This window comes from Alligator mississippiensis, chromosome 2, assembly GCF_030867095.1.
Source record: "Alligator mississippiensis isolate rAllMis1 chromosome 2, rAllMis1, whole genome shotgun sequence".
NCBI lineage: Eukaryota > Metazoa > Chordata > Crocodylia > Alligatoridae > Alligator > Alligator mississippiensis.
In genome coordinates, this window is record NC_081825.1 from 99297372 (window position 1) to 99317809 (window position 20438).

The window sequence follows — 20438 nt, forward strand, 5'->3', positions numbered from 1 at the left end:
GTCACTGTTGCTGTGAACACTGCTTGGTGGAAGAGTTACAGCAATAACACCAATGGTTGTAATGGCCAGATGTTGAAAGCATCCTCACATCCATGAGTGTACACAAGTCAGGCACATCTACACTTTTACCTGCTCATTTTTTAAAATGTGGAGCTGTATTTAATAAAACCATTGTGGGCTGTTTGCACAAGTTATGTTTATACTTTTTAAAAATAGCATTCACTTATTATCACCATAGACATTATGTAAATTGGCAAAGAAATAAAACAAAACTTTCACAGCTGTTTAGCTGTTTCCTTTCATAAATGGCATTTAAAATACAGTGTATATATGTAGAGACTGATGAACAGCATTCAGAAGTTTTTGTGATTCGATCTGTCAGTTTCGAGAAGCAACTGCAATTATTTCAGTACTTTATCAAGAGCGTATAAATTATACATTGATGGTATGTTATAACCATATATTTATTATCAGCCTACATGAAGAGAGTTCTTCATAATAAATAAAATATAGTCCTGGGCTTGCAATTTTTACAGTCTAAGTTTAGATATGACATCACTAGATATAGCAACATCCAGTGAGGGAAGGGAAAGTGGGAGGACATGGCTTAGGCTAATAAGATATATAATACCTAGATTTGTGTATACACATGTTGTAAATTCCATTGCTTGTGTTTTATTTGCTTTATAAAGAATCACTGATGTCAAACTCTTCAGAATATTTACATTGCAGTGGCAAAAGCAAATGTTTTGCAACAAAGGTATTGGGGTAGAAAGGAAAATAAAACAGAAGGTATGTGCTTGGAGGAGCATACTGTGTAGGGAAGTAGAAAATGGAAATCTCCTCTGTTGATGAGGTATACAGAAGAATGAAACAGACGAGGGATGGATTTTAAAGCAGAAATCACAACTTCTTTGGCTTTTAACATTAAAGGGGAGAGGTGCTAACTCCCACAAAATACCAGGTATTTGCTTGGATCCATTGCAATATTGGTGCCTAATAATAGTATTGAGGGCAGTCCTTTTTTCAGCTTAATTCCTGTGCTGTTTTGTGCTGCAAAAGTTTTTATATTGGGCCCATTAAAGTAATATCCAACCACCTGTCAGTAGTACATTAGGAATGTGACTGCTCTTTGTTACATATTGTTTGTTCTCCACTGGGTATAAACTACAATGGATTGTTTTGGTAGGGTTTTTTTTTTACTTTAGTATGTTAGTCTTTGTAGGAGATTCGGTTTTAGGTTTTGTTATCTATGTTAGAGAAAGCAAAATCAGAGAAATGTAGTGAGGTTGGTAATAGTCCTTAGATCCCAAAAGAATTTCTCAAACCAAGCCCTGAGAAAGCTCTGTCTCTGCACAGACAGTCTCACTTCTGTTGTAGAGTGGGGATTTTCAGCCCAGGTGCCGTGAGATCCTTTTAAGGATCCAATGGGGTGTCACAAATGATTAGCACTGTTGGGTGTGCAAACATGATTCACAAGGTAGTACCAGAGTTTTCAAATAGGAATCCATGGTGTTAAAAATATTTTTACCTGTTCTGGTCTTACATGTTGAGTTCTCTGCAACAAAAGAATCCCATTATTATTGTTCTGTAGTAAAAAAAATAAAGCATGCCAACTAAATGCCGGTGCCTCAAATCTATCGAGTGGTATAAATGGTTTAAATGTCTTGATTCTAAAATGGTTAAGAACCACTGTTGTAGATCATCTCTTTGTGCCTCAAGAGTGAAGGTACTGACCATCATCTTCCTAGAGCAATACATCTCAAGCTTTTTTGAACTTGAGGCACTTCTCATTAAACTCGAGGCACCCTTCATCAGACTTGAGACCTCCCTTCATAACTTTTGTGAAATTGAGTAGCACCCAATTTCAAAACCTAATTTATATACTACAGTGCTTACTTCCTTATTGAGGGGCTGACCTATGAGGGTAGGGCATCAGTCAGGCAGCACTTGAGCCTGCGTTTACCTGCTTATCTCTTCAGACCTAGCGAATCTCTTTATCTCCTTGCTTATCATGGCACCCTTCAAAGGATCTCACAACACTCCAGGGTACCATGGCATCTTGGTTGAGAATCAATGTCTTAGAGTTTTGGACTGTTTTTTTAATATAATGGAACCCCTACAGTCTCCCTGTGTCTTTCCCTGGCTAGCAGCAAGGAGGAAAGGACCTGCCTTTCCTATTCCTGCTTCTATTGTCTGTGTCTTCAAGCTGATCAAATATCCTTTGCTCTGAGCCATGTGGGGGTGGGCAGAGGGGAATGGTGCCACATTTCAGTTGATTTACATTTTATTTGTAACTAAATATGGGCACATTAACCAGAGAGAAATTACTTTTACTAGATTCAGGCTTCAGTTATGTACATTTATGAGTACCCATGCTCTGTGCAGAATTAAGAAGTGCTTCAAAATATACAGTAAAGAATATGCACTTGATATTCTTAAAAGCTGTTCTGGTACAAATGCTGGTACAAATGTTGACCAAATGTTACTTTTTCAGCACATGGAACAAAAGATCTTACTTTATATACTGGATAAGCCTTTTAAATATGTATTTCATTTTGGAACACAGGACTGAAATGGACCTTCTGGGTCATTGTATTAAGTCTTCTGTAAGCACAGACAGCCACATAAAAAGCAGCAAGGTTTTTGATCCCATACTATTCTGATTGGAAGGTTGTTCCAGAACTTCACTGCTCTGATGGTTGGAAATCCAGTTTCCAGGCTATGTTTAGTAGGGCTGTGTGAAGCTTTGGGCACTGATTCGATTCAGAGGAGATTCGGCCTGATTCGGTGGCCGAATCGCCAAATCTGAATCGAATCAGGGGACCAATTAAAAGGTCTGAATCAATTCAAAGCTCTCCTACTTGATTTGGAGAGCTTTGGCAATTTGGACAGTTCCCGTTGGCTGCAGCAGGGAGCTGGACCCGGAGTCCATGCTGGTAAGTAGGGGGCAGGGGAGGGGAGACTTGAGGAGGGGGGAGGGAACCCCTGCCAGACCCCATCCCCTACCCGCTCCCCCAGCCACTCTGAGCACCCACTGACGCCACCCCACACCGTCACAGTCCCCCCATGGCTGCCCTGCCCTGCCCAGTCCCAGCTCCCAGTTGTTTAAAAAAAAAGCCCCTACTCACTAGGTGCTACCAGGTGGGGGGTGGGGGGGCAATTCTTACTCCTGCCATTACCCCACACCATGTAGGGGCCTCTGCCACAAGCCCCCCAATGCCCACCCACTCTCCCAGCCCCCCCATGGCTGCCCCACCCAACCCAGCTCCTGGCCCTTTAAAAACAAAAAAAACAACCCCCCACCTGATGGGGGGATCTCCCCTAACCCCTCCCCCCAAACTCACGAGTTGCTGCAGTGGCCTCACAGCTTCTGGGGGCTTGTGGAAGAGCCCCCCATGCAGCATGGGGCAGCGGGGATCACCCACTCCCGCCTGTCAGGAGTCGGTGAGTCCAGGGGTATTTGTTGTTTTTTTTAAAGGGCTGGGGCAGGCAAGGCAGCCATGGGGGTGCTAGGAGAGTGGGTGGGAGTCAGGGGGCTTGTGACAGAACCCCCCCTATGCAGTTGGGATAGTGGGGGGCAGCGGGGATCTCCCGGTGCCTGGCAGCAGCTGGTAAGTGCAGTTTGGGGGGGGGGGGGGGTTCAAAGACCTGGGAGCTGGAAGAGCGGGCAGGGCTGGGAGAGCAGGCAAGGAATGGGGCCTGTGTGATTCAGACATTTGGCTGATTTGGCAGCAGCCGAATCTCCGAATCAGATTTGGCCAAATCCGAAGTGAATACTAGCCTCTTCACACAGGCCTAATATTTAGTCATAACCAGTTTAACTAACTCCAGAATAAGTTCAGAGGTGTTTAGTGGTATTAGTCTGAAGATAGGCAAAAGGTGGGGCAGGATGGCTCTTTAGATACTACTTAGTTTAGAGAGACATAAGTTTTTGTAAGCCACAACCTACTTTGTCAGATGGTAGGAATGGACAAAGTAGGGCTGTTGACTATGAAAGTTCATGCCTCAATGAAGCAATTAGTCTGTAAGGTGCCACCCTGCCCTGCCTTCTGCCAGAATAAGCTCTCAGTTGATAATCAGTTAGCTTTAATTTGCAGTATATGCTGGCCGCTCTGTGATGAGATATGATTTTATAAGATGAATCTGGGGTATTGCTTTTCACTTGTCTCTGAGTGACAGTAAATGGTGACTCCAGCCCTTCTGAGGTTGAAATCGATAATGAAATCCAAATGAAGTTTTGATGTAGAGAGGGGTGCAAGATTGGCACCTCTCACTGATACTAACCTGCTGCCAGCCCAGCTGCTGCCACTGTCGCTGTCATTGCTGCCCAGAGTGCAAAAATGGCTTTTTATGCCTCTACACAGACTTATCTTTAGTGTGAGACAGAAAATATTTTCTCCTGGAAGAAGAGGTTTCAAAGTCTAAAAGAAAAGCTAGCACTGTAGTACTATCTAAAACTACCTGATTTCAAGCAATTGACAAAAAAAGGAGCCCATTGATTATGAAATACTGTGGAGTCATGGTGAAGTCTGTCTTTGTTTTTATTTTGATAAGAGTTTTGATCAATGAGTCAACTTGATTTAATGATGTCATTTTGCCACTGTTGTCTTTGGTTGACTTCCTAATGGCTTCAAGATAGGAAACAGATGTTTGAGTATGGTCCATTGGGCAGAATGATGTACAGTGTCCTCCTCACTGTCATTGTATTCAAAGATTGTTTCTTTGCGACAGAAAATATGCTTAGTCATGTAGCAGATACAACCCCATTTTATAAGAGGAGTTTACCATAAAGGAGTTTTTGAAAGTGAAATACTGTCATTCAGAAAAATTAATGAAATTATCATTACAAGAATGATACTGTATACTTGCTTTTTTTCTTTTCTCCAAGGACTTCACAGAACTTTTCAAAAAAGTAAACCTCTGTTAAGTTAGTCTGTCTCATCTAGGCCCTGTTTCCCAGGCTTTTCATAGTCACGTGGCTTTTTTTTAAGCTTTCCCAGGTCCTCTCTACTTTCTCTTGCTCATGTTACCCCTATCCCATCCACAACCTCACCCCTTATAGTAAGTTTTTTGGTTCTTTGGTGAGCTCTATTTCCACTCAGTGCTTCAGGATAATCTACTGGTAAGAAGGATCATGGGATAATGGATCAACCTCAAGTCTTGATGTGTCTCTAACCAGGGTAGAAGGCAAGGGAAATTCAGCTCACTTACTAGTGGTCCTGACCTGCGTTCCAATTCAGCTATTTGACAAACTATGTTCTTAGTTAGATATGAGGGAAGAAATCAGCTTCTCTTGCCCTCATGCTGCAAAACTGAATGCTCTCTGGCAGCTTGTGGTTGAGAACAGGAAGAAGAGAATGAAAGACAGTGAGGGAAGAAGAGGCATGGAGAACAAGGATAGATGAATTGGATGGGGATAAGTATCAAAATAAAATGTAATCCCGAGACAGATGGAGAGATCAAAGGGAAATATGTATATAAACTTTAGCATGGGGATAATATTTGAGATTCTTTCAGTTAGCAATGCAGTTAATTCTCATAATGAATTCGATTGGCTATTGTGAGAAACTCAAAGAAGAAAACCTTATTCACTGCAAAAGAAACCTTATATCATCAAATTTAAATTAAATTAAAATAATATATACTGGTAACATTTTCATTTGTTATTGATGTAGGGAAGTTAAAATATATGAACTAAAGGTGTATAGTTAAAATTAGTTTGAAGACCAAATAAACTAAATTAAACATTGATAAGGTACGACATTGCTTTGGTACTTGTACATTATCCAAATTGCAAAGAGAAATAGTCCAGTACCACTTTACATGCCCTGCACGTAGTGTAAAGTATTTTATTTGTTGTAGTTCTTACTTTGTTTTGTTTAGGTTGCAGTTGTTGCCTTTCCATTGTTTCTGGGATGCTTATGTTTAAATTTTCTAAGAATTGTACAATGTTTTATTTTACACTACTCATATCAAATTAAAGTTGAATATTGTAAACTCCCTGCAGCACTTCAAGAACTCTTAAGAAAACAGTTAAGTTAAAGACAGGGTTACTTTTCAAGAAGGAAATTTGATAAATATAAAGTTAATATGGCCCTGATATATGTAGGATATGCTTTTTGGCAACTAGTTTTCCGTGAAGCTGTATTCTGAGCTCATCATATATATATATATAGGGCTTAGTCAGTCTATCTGTCTGTCTGTCCATAACATTCTTAAAGCACTCTGATTGGTTGTCTCGGACGCCAATCACAGTGCTTACTGAAACAACCAATCAGAGTGCTCCTCACAGACGAATGCATAGACAGCAAAGTCAAACCAGAGACAACTCCATGGCTGGTGGCAGCCTCCTGGGAGGCAGCAGCAGCACGGCACTCCATCCCCGCCCACCCTTCCTCCCTCACCCCCCATCATTGTTGACAGGCAATTCGCTAGTCTTCAAATAATTCCTGCAAGTAAATTTAGGGCAGTCTTTAGTTGCAGATGGTGTGGATTGGTAATAGTGAAGGTAGAAGATGATACAGTAATAGCAGTCATTGCTAGTAAAATGCTTCAGCTTGAAGGAAATTTAAATCAATAAATGCTGGTGACAAAACCAGAAAGAAATTGTCAAAAGCAATAAACTAACAATGCAAATGCTTAAAGATGTTTGTTATGCTGTTTAACATAACAAATAGGAGCTATTTTAGTGTGCTTTTCAGTGAGCATAATAAATAGGAACAGTAGGAGCTGTTTTAGTGTGCTTTTTTTATGGAAGAATACAAAAATAGTGACATCCGCCATAAGATATTTCATCTTGTCGCATGTAAAATTTGGAGATGGACAAGAGAAATTGTTTACATCAGTCTAATTACCTCATATATCCAGGCTGAGTGGGGAGCTGCTTCAAGTAGCCCATAGAAATTTCCAGTGAAGGGCCTAAGGACTGAAGTTTCCTTAGATGCCAAATTCACAGCAGGGTTCAGAGCTTTGAACCTTTTCCTGCAGCTAAGTACTTAAGCAAAATGAGCCTTTTCTCGTTAAAAAAAAAAAGAGAGAGCAGGGGGTACTGCTCTTATGACCAGTAGTTAAAGCACCACCTGGGGGGTGGGAAACTTAAATTGAAATCCCTTTTAAACCCACTTCTCTTGCCATGCAAGAGAGTGTCTACCAAGAGAATGCCCTAACCCCAGACCAGGTTAAGTATTACAGCACATAAGACCCTTTGCAAATCTAGGCCCAAAATACTTTATACATCTTACTGAAGCTACCTCGAGATTCCCATGATACATATGTAATGACTCAACGTTCAGCCAATACTGAAACACTAAGAGACAAAGCTAGAATGTGAACATATGTGTGGTAGCTTTAAATATGCCTCCTTGTTTAAATTTAACATCTGTGGATGGGTCTTGCAAATCCTCCCTTGTTTTTAGTCCTTACCCATATAAGTAGTCCAGTGCAAGTTAACTGGACTACTCTGTGAACAAGCAATATTCAACCAGAGTAAAGGTCACAGCCTGAGACTATAATGTGTCTGAGACAATGACTTCATATTTCTCCATGTTTGTACTTTGGGCGTATAAGAAAAATAGCTGGTCCTATTTGTTCTTCTAGTAATTCCCACAAGTCTTCAGGGTATTTTTGTCAATTTTCAAAGTGATAAAAATGTTTCTTTTTGATTGTCCTTTCCCTTTTTCTCCTTATTCCATGGATGCTGGCATATCAAAAACAACATGAAACTGGATACTAACAATAAAACTGAATATTAAAAAATCTCAAGGGGAAGGTGGAGTCAGAAAACAAGAGAAAGTGTAGAGTGCGTCTAACAATGGGGAGTCATTTCTCTTAGCATTCAGAAGGACAAAAATCTGTTAAGGAAATAGTGAAATAAAACACCACAAAGATTACGTAAGTTTTTGTTTGCACACAGTGTGATTTTTCTCTTTCATCATCAATTTGTATATTTGAAAAGCCATTTGCTTGGTTAAAATAATTAGTTGAACTTCATCCAATCCCTCAATTATGTGAATAAATGTTTGAAGGAATTCAGAAAAATGTTACTGATAAAAAAAAAAAAAAACCTGGGTTGTGGTCATTAAACAATTATAATACTTTTCCTAACACCCACAGTTTAATTGTAATTTCAGAATGAGCCAGGCAGTCCAGATTCTCATGCCTGTTTGTGTATACCTTTTGTGGCTTGGAATGTAATCTTAAGTAATACAGCAATGTTGTAATTAGTCCTGCCCTAAATTTTAATGCAGAAAAGCTTTGTCTAATGTTGCCTAGGAAAAAGTAGTTGAAGCTCTAAGAAGAAAGTAAAATTTGTAACCTAAGCTTAAAGTAAAATTTAAGTGTCTTTTGAAACCATGACTACAAAATATTTCACTTTTGTATTGTATGTTATGCTGACATATTGTTATGTAACTCTTAACATACAGGGGAAGAATTTTTATTAGTGAATAAGAGTTTTGTTTGTATAAACTTCCTTATTCTAGACTGCCTGGGGAATTTAAAAAAATAGGGCATTATGTTCCAATATAAACGTCCATGCGCGTGCGCGCACACACACGCACACACACAGACACACACAGTCGATAGTTAAGAGTCTCATACAGTAAAACTGCAGTACTTTGACTAATAGGTGAAAGCTTTAGGGAAAGTTGTAGGGAATCTAATGTATTATGCTAAATGCAATGAATGTCAATAATTGTAAAATAATTTCTTTGATTCACTTTTGCACATATTTCTTCTTGTAACTTAATGAGCTACATTGCCAGGAAAATAGTAACTAGAACTTTGGAAATAGAATTATCTGTTGTTTTGGGAGTGTTAATGCTAGCAAGTCAGAAGTCTAGAATGGTTGATGCACTATTATTGAGTCCTACTAGGCTCTATCCTTCCACAGCATTAAGCTACCGATTCCTTCATAGTATACACCAGTGGTCTAAAGGAGGCAACATGCAGCTATTAATTTTATTTTATAAGCTGTAGACCTCATTTCGTATTCCTCTCCTAAAACTGTCAACTGTATTTTTTATAATATAACAGTATCTACAATGACGAGGTCATATAGAATAATAGAATTTTTTAAAAATAGAGATGAAAGGGGCCTCAGGAGGTCATCTAGTCCAAACACCTGCTCAAAGCAAGATTGTCCCTATCTAAATCAAAACATAATCAAGGTTATAGGAAAGTAGCACTAGAAGGAATCTCATGAGGTAATCTAGTCCAGCCCGTTGCTCATGGTAGGATCATCCCTGATTAAACCATTCTAGCCAGTGGCAGGTTCTGGGGGAACGTACTGGTGTAATTACACCCCACTTTCATACTGAAGGAGCAGCAACCATGGATTTTTTTTAAGTCCATGAATAAGGTAAGACCCTTCCCCATGCTCAGTGACATATCCTCTCTGTTCCCTTGCCTGCCACTGCTGCTGTCTCTACTGTCCCCTACTGACCTGGGGCTGGAAGGAGGTGTGGGGAACTCCAGAGCCACTCCTGCCGTACTCCAGATGGGTGGTGTGGTGAGCCGAGCTTAGCTTAGGACAGCAGGAGCAGCAAATGGGCTTCTTCTCTCTGCCAGATCACCTGTGTGTTATCAGCCCTGGGAGCATGCTCAAGGACCTGCCACCATTGCTGCTGTTTCTGTCCCTAGCTGAGCCTGCCCCCCCATCAGGGTTTGAATTATGGGGGAGCTCGGGGGAGGGGTGCTTAGCGCCCCCCCGAGACGACAGCCCCCCTATAATATTTGAAAATCATAATGGGGGGGGATCTCTGATTCTATTAGGGCATTGTGATGGGCAGCCCAATTAATTTTTTTGCAGACCCCCCCCCCCCCAAGAGTCAAAGTGTAGTTCGAGCCCTGCTCCTCATGCAACCTGACTGGAGCAGGATAGGAGTGGCTCTGGAGTCCTTTCCCCCCACCAGTCCTTAGTGCATCTGAAGAGTGTGAGGACAGTGGCAGTGGCTGTTGTGCCACTGTTGTGCCTTACCTGATTTGGGGGCTTTAAAGAAAGGTCCCTGGCTGCTGCTCCTGTGGTGTGTTCTGTCCATCCTGGGGGGAGGGAAAGCTGTGAGCAAGGGGCTGCAGCTACTCCTGTGGCACCAGTCCCTGGTCCCTCACCCCTTTTACAAAATCCTGAATCTGCCCATGATTCCAGCCAAGTGTCTGACCTGTTCTTGAAAATATCTAACCTGTTCTTGAAAATTTCCAGAAATGGAGATTCTACATTTTCTCTCAGTGCTTAACCACCCTCATAATCAGAATGTTCTTCCTAATCTCCAACCTAAATTTCCTCTGCTGTAGTTTGAGGCCATCACTCCTAGTCTTGTCCTATACAGCCACAGAAGAAAGCTTATCTCCATTCTCTCTATAATTGCCCTTCAGGTATTTGAAGACTGTTATCAAATTCCTTCTCAGTCTTCTTTTGTGCAGACTGTATAACTCTAGTGCTTCCAGCATTTCCTCATAAGTCTTACCTCTCAGCCTCCTAATCATTTTTGTTGCTCTGTGCTGGACACTTTTCAATCTGTCCACAGCTTTCTTGAAGTTTCAGGCCCAAAACTGGACACCATAATCTAGGTAAGACCTGACCAGTGTCAAATAAAATGGAAGAATTACTTCCCTTGATTTGCAAGTGATACTTCTGTTAATAGAACCCAGTATATTCTTGGCTGGGGTTTGTTTTTTGGGTTTTTTTCCAACAAGAGCACTGAACAGGTCCTTCTGTGCAATAATAAGTAATGCAGGCTAGTTAGTCATTTCCCAGTCTGTACTTGTACATGCAATTTTTCCATCCCAAGTGCAGGACTTCACATTTATCTTTGTTGAATTTCATCTGATTGATTTCAGATCATTTTTCTGGCCTGCTCAGGTCATTCTGGATCCTAGTAAGTCCACCCAGTTTGGTGTCATCCACAAATTTGCTAAGCATCCACTTGATCCCATCATCCAGATTATTAATGAAGTTGTTAAACAAGACTGGACCCAGGACAGATACCTAGGGAGTCCCACTTGATACTTCCTCTCAACTAGCCATTGAGTCATTGATGAGTACTCTTTGAGCATGATGAACAAAACAGTTTTATATCTATTTACAGTACTTTTTGTCTAGTCTGTATTTCCTTAACTTGTTAACAAGAATGCTGTAGGAGACAGTGTCATACTGGCTGCCTGTATGTTAAAACACTGTCTAAACTATTCCTGATTTTTGTAGAAAACGGCCTTATATTTTTCCCCTCTCTACTAAGTTTCATTCTTCCCCTCAGATGACATATGTTTAACCAGTTCGCTGTACAATATGCCAGGTTGACTATGTAATTAAAAAAATATAAACAATATGGTATTACCTATAATATCCAATATGTCCTCTGTGGAATCTTGTCTTTTCAAGGACTCTTGCCTGCTGCCATGAATGCTAAAAATACATTTGCAACCTAAAAATACTTTTTTTTTAAATTTACTTTATTACAAGTAAAAATTTCAGCTCTTAACGCACAAATCTTAATGATGGTTCCCTTGAGTTTTCTAGCTATTTTTGCTAGCATATAACATCAACCTAGTTTACCTTCATTAAGTCCATTTAACCAAAGTTACTATTTTCATAGTCATAGGGTCATAGAGAAGTAGGGCTGGAAGGGATCTCCAGAGGTCCTCTAGTTCAACCCCCTACCTGAAGCAGGATCATCGCTGTCCAAACCACCCCATACAACCATAATCTAAATCCTGTATAAAACTTCCCTCAACCGTGACACAACATAGATCACAACATGCCACAGATAAAGCAGGGCCACAGCAGCCAATGTTTTGCTTCTGTAGAATGTTATCAATATACACTTAAGAGGTCCTCGGTGAAGGGCCATGCCTCCTCCCTTACAGAGGAAGGCAACACTCCTTCCCCTCCCTCCCCCCCAAGTCCATACCAATCTAACCATGAAGTTAAATTCCTTCCTGACCTCAGATATGGTGATCGGTCTGATCCTGAACAGAGGGGCAAGATCCTTCTACTGAGAAACTTCCAGCTTTGCTCCTAGCAGGAAGTGTCTGTCCACCCATGTTGAAGTCCCCACCCTTAGATGTAGCCAACACTAAACGCTTCTGGGGAAGCTTAAAAGCACCCTAACTAGCAGAAAAAGGAGGAGGAAGGGGGAGTGATAGCAAGCAGCAAAACCCAGAAGCGTGAGAAATGCCCATGGTAGCAAATAGGCATAGCTACACCTAGATCATCCTGGACTAGTGGCTGTCCAACCTCTTCTTGAACACCTCCAGGCAGTCTATGCCACTGCCTCACTGTTGTAACAGTGAAGAAGTTTTTTCCAGATATCCAATCTAAATTTACTTTGCTGCAATTTCAAGCCATTGGGTCATGTCCTTCTCTATGCAGCAGGAGAGAAAAGGTGCTTTCCCTCCTTTTTTATGACAGCCCTTCAAGTATTTGAAGACTACTATTACATCCCCTCTTAAGCACCTTTTAGTGAAATCTATTATCCACCTGGAATGTGGTGGAGCTCTCAGTTTAAAAAAGTTTGTGCTCTGTGTCTTCCAAAGGCAGAATTCAGTAACAAGGGTGTGGAAAGATCAGCTAGTTTTAAAGTGCCTGCATGGTCCTGGAGCACAAGGAAACAGTCACCCCTACGAACAACATGGACCAAATATGGTCTCTCTTTAAGCCCTAATTCTAAATATTAATGAAGCTATAGGCTTTATCATTGGACACCGTGTTTGGTGTTTGGCTGTTAGGTTGCACTTTGGCTTCTCTGTGGCATGCATTTTGGATTCTCACATGTGAGTCTTTTGTGCTTATTTTTTCCCAGGGAACGGATGCGCCATTCTGCTATGTTTGAACTTTGCCAGGGAATGCACCAGATCAGCCTGCAGTTTGTTCGCTTGCAACTCAGCTTTGAAGAATACACCATCATGAAAGTTTTGCTGCTATTAAGCACGGGTAGGTTATCCCAGTATGCTTGCTAATTGTTAGAAAATAGGTTGATTTAGCTCAAGAGGGCACAGCACCTGAAATTCATGAACTGTGCAGAGAATTTGACTTGAGTAACAAAAGAGCCAAATTGTGTCCTACTAGTCTGTAGGTTCACAGAAGAATTATGGAAAAGGCCACGTTACATAGCTGCATGTTGTAACTACAGTTCCAACTTCCCATAACATCAGGAGCTGCTTTATGTGCTCTGTGTCATACAACCCAAAGTAGGTGAAGCAGCAGCAGGCCCTGTCCCTCCGTGCATGAACCAAGGAACAAAGCACACAGTGTGTGTGCTGCCATCTCATGAAATGGAGTTGCAATGGATGAGCTACCTGCATCACAGCACCCCCCAATCTAGATGGCTTAAAGGTGCCATCATGTTCAAGTGTACATTCCTAGTGTACTCTGAAGTGATTATACTGCTAATATTCAAATAATGTAAGTACTATGGTATTCTATATTGCACTGGAAGTATACCAGCTTACCATGTCTTTCTTTGTTCTTAAACATGGGCTTGTGTTTCAAAGAGTTTGTTTTGAGGATGAATAATTGCATCTCAGTGGTAATTAAAAGAAGTAAGCAATAATCATCCTTTTTATCTACTTTGTTATACTCCCCTAGATTTTAAGATTTAAAATTCACATTGTAGCAAATAAGTAAAAACATTGATATTAAAGCAGCAAGAACATTTTGTATATTCTTTCCCCATCAGTGCCAATCACAAAGATTGTAAAGAGAACTTTTTGTGGTGCCACAAATATGGTACTGTGACTTGAGTGAATTAATCAGCTAGTGTTAATCAGCTAGTTAATGATCCAGTATAGTGTAAGGAGTAAAGAACGCTTGACTGCTGAAAAGGGGACTACTGAAAATGGCCAGAATAATATTGCATTTCAGTTACTCCTGGCTATTACTTGTAAGCTACTAGAAGTAGGTACAAGTCAGAGGTTTCTTCAGCCTGGTTTAAAGAGCATGATGGATCCTGCCCAGTCCCCATAATGGAACTCTACCCAAGACTTGCGTGGAGTGAAGCTCAGCACCTAAGCTAAGATTTTCTTATTTGCACCCCTTCCTCCATAGGGGCATAGCCCAGTTCTCCCCCTGAGGACAAGAACAAACTGTAAGTGACAGATGTTAGTCACTTCATTTAAATGCACTAGTGAAGAGCACTCAGGAGTGACCCACAACAGGGCAGTGATGATGATTGCAGTATCAGACTGCGCTACTGGAATTTATAGCCCTGAGTTAAGTGCATTTGTTCCATAAACAATGCAAGGGGAAAGACTTGGTCTTGGTCTACACAAATAGTTTTGCCAGAAGAAATCAGGTGTTTATCCACACTGGATAAATAAATAAATAAATGACAGAGGCCCTTTTTTTTGCTTATAGAGAAATGCCTACTCTGTGGATGACAGAAGGCTTTTGCTGAGGCTGGGAGCCTCCCAGAAAACATTTCTGGGTTTCCAGTACAGATAGGTCCATATTTTTCTGCTAGTAGCTGCTAACCCTTTAACAGGGTAGTGCCTCCCAGGCTGTACTGTGTGCCATGCTGATACAGCTGATGTAGTGGAGCTGTGCAGATGGGGGAGATGCACTTTGGTAGCTTCCCTAAGGGAGTGGCTGTCTGGTGGTGGAACTTCTATCAGCAGAAGGCTTATAAATATGTTAAGCTCTCAGATGCCTAAGAAAAGGATCCACAAAACCAGCCTGCTGATCAGGAGGATGCCTAAGCTAGCTAACAGCAAATACTGAGAAAATGGGTCCTCATCCCTCAGAGGGACTTAAGTACCCCTTTAATCAGGATCCACAACCCTGTACATTCTCAGAGCTAGGTGCTTATGTCAGCCTCTTCATACAAAACAGCAGTGGTGGCAGTGGCATGGCCTGTGGGAGACCCTAGGTCAAGTCCCTTCTCTGCCTGAATCTCCTACCTCCCAGCTGAACACTTTTAGCCATCAGGCTGTAAGGCATCCTGGGACACAGCCCTGTCAGTTCCTTCTGTTGAAGCTTTTCTATTTTATGTGGACTATTTAAATAACCATGGGCCAGAGAGATTAGGAGTATACAAGAGTAATTAATGACTAAGGTACTGAGTCATTACTGAGAGAGGGGATATTTGGGCTGCAGTTAACACTAAAATATTTCAAATTGTTTTGCCTGTTGGTGAAAAATTAGGTACTTAGGGACTTCAAGGATCTCTAGATGTAGGCAGCAGCTAAACAGACTTCTTGAGGATCCCAGGTTTTTTTGGCAGCCAGTCATATTCAGTCCTTTTGTGGATCTACCTGACCTTCCCCCCCAAACTGTAGTGATGATAGCAGTTCTAGTAACCTATATCAACTAGAACAGTATAGAATAAAGATGGATCGATAGGGGGATAACCTATAGAAAAACAGAAATGTTTTAAAGTAATTCTAGTAAGGTGGCCATAGTTCTTTAGCAAAAATAAATATTTATTATTTCACCTTTTCCTCAGAATATTAAAAAAAAGTGTGAGTTTATTGAGATTGAGTAAGAGTGACCTATGTCAGTTAAATTAAACTAGCTATTTTAGTCTTAAATGAACAATGTGTCACTAATGTCACAAGAAAGCTTACCAAAATATTGGCAGCTTTGGGATGTACCAGATGTTGCATGATACAACCTTAAAATGGACAAAAGTAGGACAAAAAGAAAATGAAGAAAATATCAACCCACAGAGGTTTTTTTTAATCTAGATTTCTAAATACCTTTACCCTAATGGTATATTGTGATAGAAAATACCAGGTTTGTTTTAATTTCATTTTTTTTTAATTGAATCATGTGACAGGCAGTGTACAAGTTATTTTGAAACTTTCATGATGACCACATCAAGGAAGTTTCACTCCATTTACATGTGGAGGAAACCACACATTACATCTCAATTGTTTTCTTGCGTTCCCCCAGCCCATAGAATTTGGGAGATTGCCAGTAGCTCTGCCGCATTTAATAAGTAAAATCAGAAACACTGGGCAGGCCTCCAGAATCTGGTGTTTTGCTTGAGTTCTCTTTATTTGTGGTCTTATTTTTTTTCTTTTTTATAATCTAGCTCGGATCATGATATAATAATTTTCAGATACAGCAGTAAACTAAAAGAAATAGTGTTAGACTAGGGTGGCTTTAACTCATATTTTATAACAACCATGAGGAATACAGAAGTCTTGATAAAAAGGTATACTTTTTCTGTTTTTATCTGGATGGCTCTATAAGTAATAAATAAAAAATATTATCCTTATATTTTATGCTAGTGCCATAGCTTGGGATAATTTCTTTATTTTTATTGGTGGACATCTAAATCTTTACCTTGAATGGATGTGGATTGAGATCACAATTCTGGCTAAAAACCACTGTTGCTTTTGTTATTTGCTTTTAAAGTGAAAAGAGTAAAATAGATTTTACTCTCTAAGGTTCCAGTAGTAAAGAGTAAAATCTATTTCCTGTTGGTGTGCAGATTGCCATAATTGCCTTTAGGCTCCTTTTATTTTTCCTAAAACAAGAGTTCACATACTGGGTGTTCAATGCGTGGTGGTAGTGATTCAATGGGTACTTGCTAATTACATGGTTGTAGAACTTTGTTTGCCTCAGGTAGTTGCTTCTGCAGACAGCTAAAACATGCTAAATTCTTTCTTGACATTTCTCCACTTAAGCAGTTTGGTTATAGACACAAGGTCTTCATGTGATCACAGTTAGATCAAAGATGGTTCATTGGATTGCAAATAGGGAGGAAGGTATGTAGAAGGCAACCTGGTTAAAGTTGCCGTCAACACACTTTTAAAACAATTTGATATAGGTGACTGTCTAGCTTATTTTATTTTTAAAAAATAAACTCACTTCTTGCATAGTGAAGTATTTAGTTTTCCTGTTTCAGACCCAAGCTAATAGATCCATGATGTTATATTTAGTGGCTCAATGGAACCTAACCAGTTTAATGAGTATTGAAACATCCTAGTATATGGCGGAACCTTGCTGGTAACCTTCCCATGGACAGGTCCAAGATTGACTACAGGTCTTATCTTACAAATGGTTCTAAATCAATTCAATATTTCTGCAGTAAATGTTTTGGAACTTCTTGAATAAATAGCCTTGTTGACTCACACTAGTAACTAGGCCATGTAATGATCCAGAATTGGGCCTTCAGTCCTTTTGTGTAATACAGCCCCTTTCAGTAGTACAGATGTGATGTTGAATAAGGGTAATGGGAGGAAAAACTCAGATCTGGTCAAAACTCAATCTGGTCAAATCTTTTGGTAGGATGCCTACTTAGGAGAAAAAAAAACCCTTTTAATATTAGTGTGGTGGCATTGTTTACTTTCAAATATCATGCACATGATCACTATGTCAAAACCTTCAGACACTATTTGATTCCACAAGAAACATATAATTTTAGTACTTCCATACCTAACAGCTAAATTTAAGTACAGTATGAAAGACATTGTACTTATGTACTGTGCATTTCCCCCTCAAGCAAAGTATAGTGGTCAGGTGATAGCATGTAATGCCTTTAGCTTCTAAAGATTTCTGCCCTCTTCTGCCGTATTTCATGCTTTAGTAAAATGAAAAAGCACTGCAATACATAGGTAGCATGTGCTGCATTTCAAAATGGTAGCATGCCTGCCCAAATCTGGAGAAAGTTCTGGCATTGTCTGAAAATACTTCTGGTGTTTCTACCTCTGTGAAATACAGAACCTGTATAACACAAAGACACTTTGTAACTCCTCTAGCCATTAATTAGCTTAATTTTTAATGTACATAGCAAAAGAACATTCAATTAACTGAATATTAATATAGGACTCTTTCTTTTGAATGACAGTTCCCAGGGATGGTCTCAAAAGCCAAGCTGCATTTGAAGAAATGAGGGCAAATTACATTAAAGAACTGAAGAAGATGGTAACTAAATGTCCAAGTAACTCTGGGCAGAGTTGGCAACGATTCTACCAACTGACTAAGCTTCTTGACTCCATGCATGATGTAAGTATGACTCTTTTGGGAGCTTATAGTATGAAGTAAAAACCCCTTAAGGTAAACTCGTAATTTTTCATCAAGTCAGAGGGAGACAATAGATAATTAACTTTTTAAAAACATAGTCAGATAGAGGTTTCCAGACAAATATAGGGAACACTGCAACTAAAATGTGAGAGGGAGAACTTTTAAAGGTCAGATTCTTTTGATGATAAATAGTAGCTCATTCCATAATTGCCATATTGAACAGATCTATCGGTTATGTAAGGTGCTTCCAGAACTGAGGAACAGAAATGAAATCTGGGCCAAAGCTGGACCAGTGGTATAAATCAAGGGTGGCCAACCTGAAGCATGTGCATCACACGTAGCATGGGCAGAATCCATGTGTAGCACACAGTAGAGCAAGGCAGGGGTAGGCAGCACAGTGGCAGATAGGGCAGAGAGCAGAAAACAGAGCAGCAGATTAAGCAAGGAGAATAGGGCAGGAAACAAAAAGAATGGCAGCTGATCAGGCAGGAGAAGGTGATCAGAGCATAACTCAGGAAGGGATTTGAGGTTTGTAATGGGGGGTGCTCGGGGCCAATCTAACCGTGGCCCGCCCACCTGTTCCTGGGCCAACCACCCGCATTCTCGCCTGCCATGCCTTGTTGGTATAATTAATTGATAGATGTCAGTTAAGCAGGAGGCTGCCCATTTCATGCCCTGATGCCAGGGGGCGCTGTCTGTGGCTCCATTCCTCCCCTGCACCGCAGCCCAAGCCTCGCAGATGGTATCTCTAGTTCTCATCGTCACCGGCCCCCACACTGGGCCCATGAATCCTACTGCTGAACCCCATCTGGATTCCTTCCCCTCAGGCGGTCTCTTCCGCCGTCATACCGGGCACCATAGCTCCCTGAACTGAACTCCCTTCAGGTGTGATCCCCTCACTGGGACCTTCGGTTCTCTAGCGCTGGCCCACCTCCAGGCCAGCCAGAACCCCAGGCCCTCAGCTCCTGGGCGTTCTTCACGGTGGGCCCTCCCGGCCCTTCGACCCTTCCAGTCCTGGCCCCAGCTCGGGAAATTCAGACAGGCGTGAGTCTATGGCCCTTACTCTTTCGCCATGGGGTCCACCTTCCCGACCCTCCAACAAAGGGGTAACCCACCCGGTTGTGGGGGCTAGCGGTTAAGGCACCCCGACCTGCCTTTCACCGGGGTGGTAACTGGCCTGGCATTTCCTGGGGGCTCCCGCACCACTGAGAGCCCCACCAGGCCACCCACTGCTGGCAGGGTGCAGTTTTAGGTCATGCCCAGGACCAGGAGCCTCCTTACCATCCCCTACAGCTCCTCCCTTACCTCCAGATGATACCAGCAGCCCTCCAGCCAAGCGATGTTATTGCCTAGGCTCCAGCATCAGAACGGCCCTGTTTATATGGGCAGCCCTGAATCTAAAATTGCTGCTTTCATCAGGCACCTGCCGGCTGCTGCCAGCTCCAGGCCCTTAAAGTGGCAGGCACAAACAGGGTTGATCTGTGGCAAGGGGTTGATCTATGGCAAGCCTGCCAAAAAGGTTGGCCATCACTGATGTAAATAATTTTTGTACCAGGTAGCAAGGCTGGCTCCATAGTGCTTAAATCCTGAGGAACGTTCACAATTCATTTTACAGCACAAGGTGTTAGATTGGAGGGTCACACCTCTTATAACTTAAAATTGGCTTGTTATTAAAACCTTTAATGTTGAACAAATCTGTGACCTCTTACAACCATTAATTTTGTGTCATTAAAGAACATTGTTGATATTTTGGTTATTGAATCTTTGCTGAGTTTTGCAAATACAGTATTTATTGAATTATAATGCCATTTACAATATTATTTCTAGCCTTCCATCTCATTTTTTGTGCTTTTAGGAGCTACATCTAACAAAGACTTCAGCCAAGAATGCATGATACATGGGTCCAGAGAGACAGCAAGCAAAAGAGAGCATGATGCTCTAGCCTCACAATTAGAGTAGTTACCTAAGAGTGGTAGGTCCTAGGTTCTGGTACCTGCCCCAGAAACATTGTGTATTTTACATTTATCAGTCATTATATAAAATACAGAAAAAGTCTGGGAAACAGGGAGCAGAACCCAGAACATCCCTGGCCCAGGTAACTGTCCTAACTGGTAAACTACAGAATCATACCCTTTCTTGTTTGCTGTCTTTCCATCCCCATGGATCTTGCATTCTTAGCTGCACTGTCACAGTTGTTTTTTATCAGGCTTACCAAATTAGCCCTGTCCGAAAATGTAGAACACACTAATTCCTGGATTCCAGTCATGTTTATAATGGAGCTGGACATATTGCTTCTCCAACTGAGACAGATTTGCCTGACATCTAGAAGCAAAATACTAGGTACCCAGGAAATGTCATATCGAGCAGTGAATAGAGGTTCCTCCAGGATTAGGTGTTAGTAGAAAGATAGATTTGTTTTATTCCAGCATTGGATTTGGGCATCTACATTTTCAAAAAAAACAGCTCAAAG

General features: G+C 41.1%; 1 protein-coding gene across 4 annotated transcripts in view; it reads left to right on the forward strand.

The window, feature by feature from the left end:
• NR3C2 (nuclear receptor subfamily 3 group C member 2) overlaps positions 1-20438 on the forward strand; it is a 320035-nt gene that overhangs the window by 279798 nt on the left and 19799 nt on the right. For all 4 annotated transcript variants that reach the window (XM_014611489.3, XM_019477542.2, XM_019477552.2 and 1 more), the window contains 2 exons: positions 12801-12931; positions 17793-17950. In XM_014611489.3, the coding sequence (XP_014466975.1) occupies positions 12801-12931; positions 17793-17950 (289 nt within the window). The remainder of the gene's footprint in view (positions 1-12800; positions 12932-17792; positions 17951-20438) is intronic.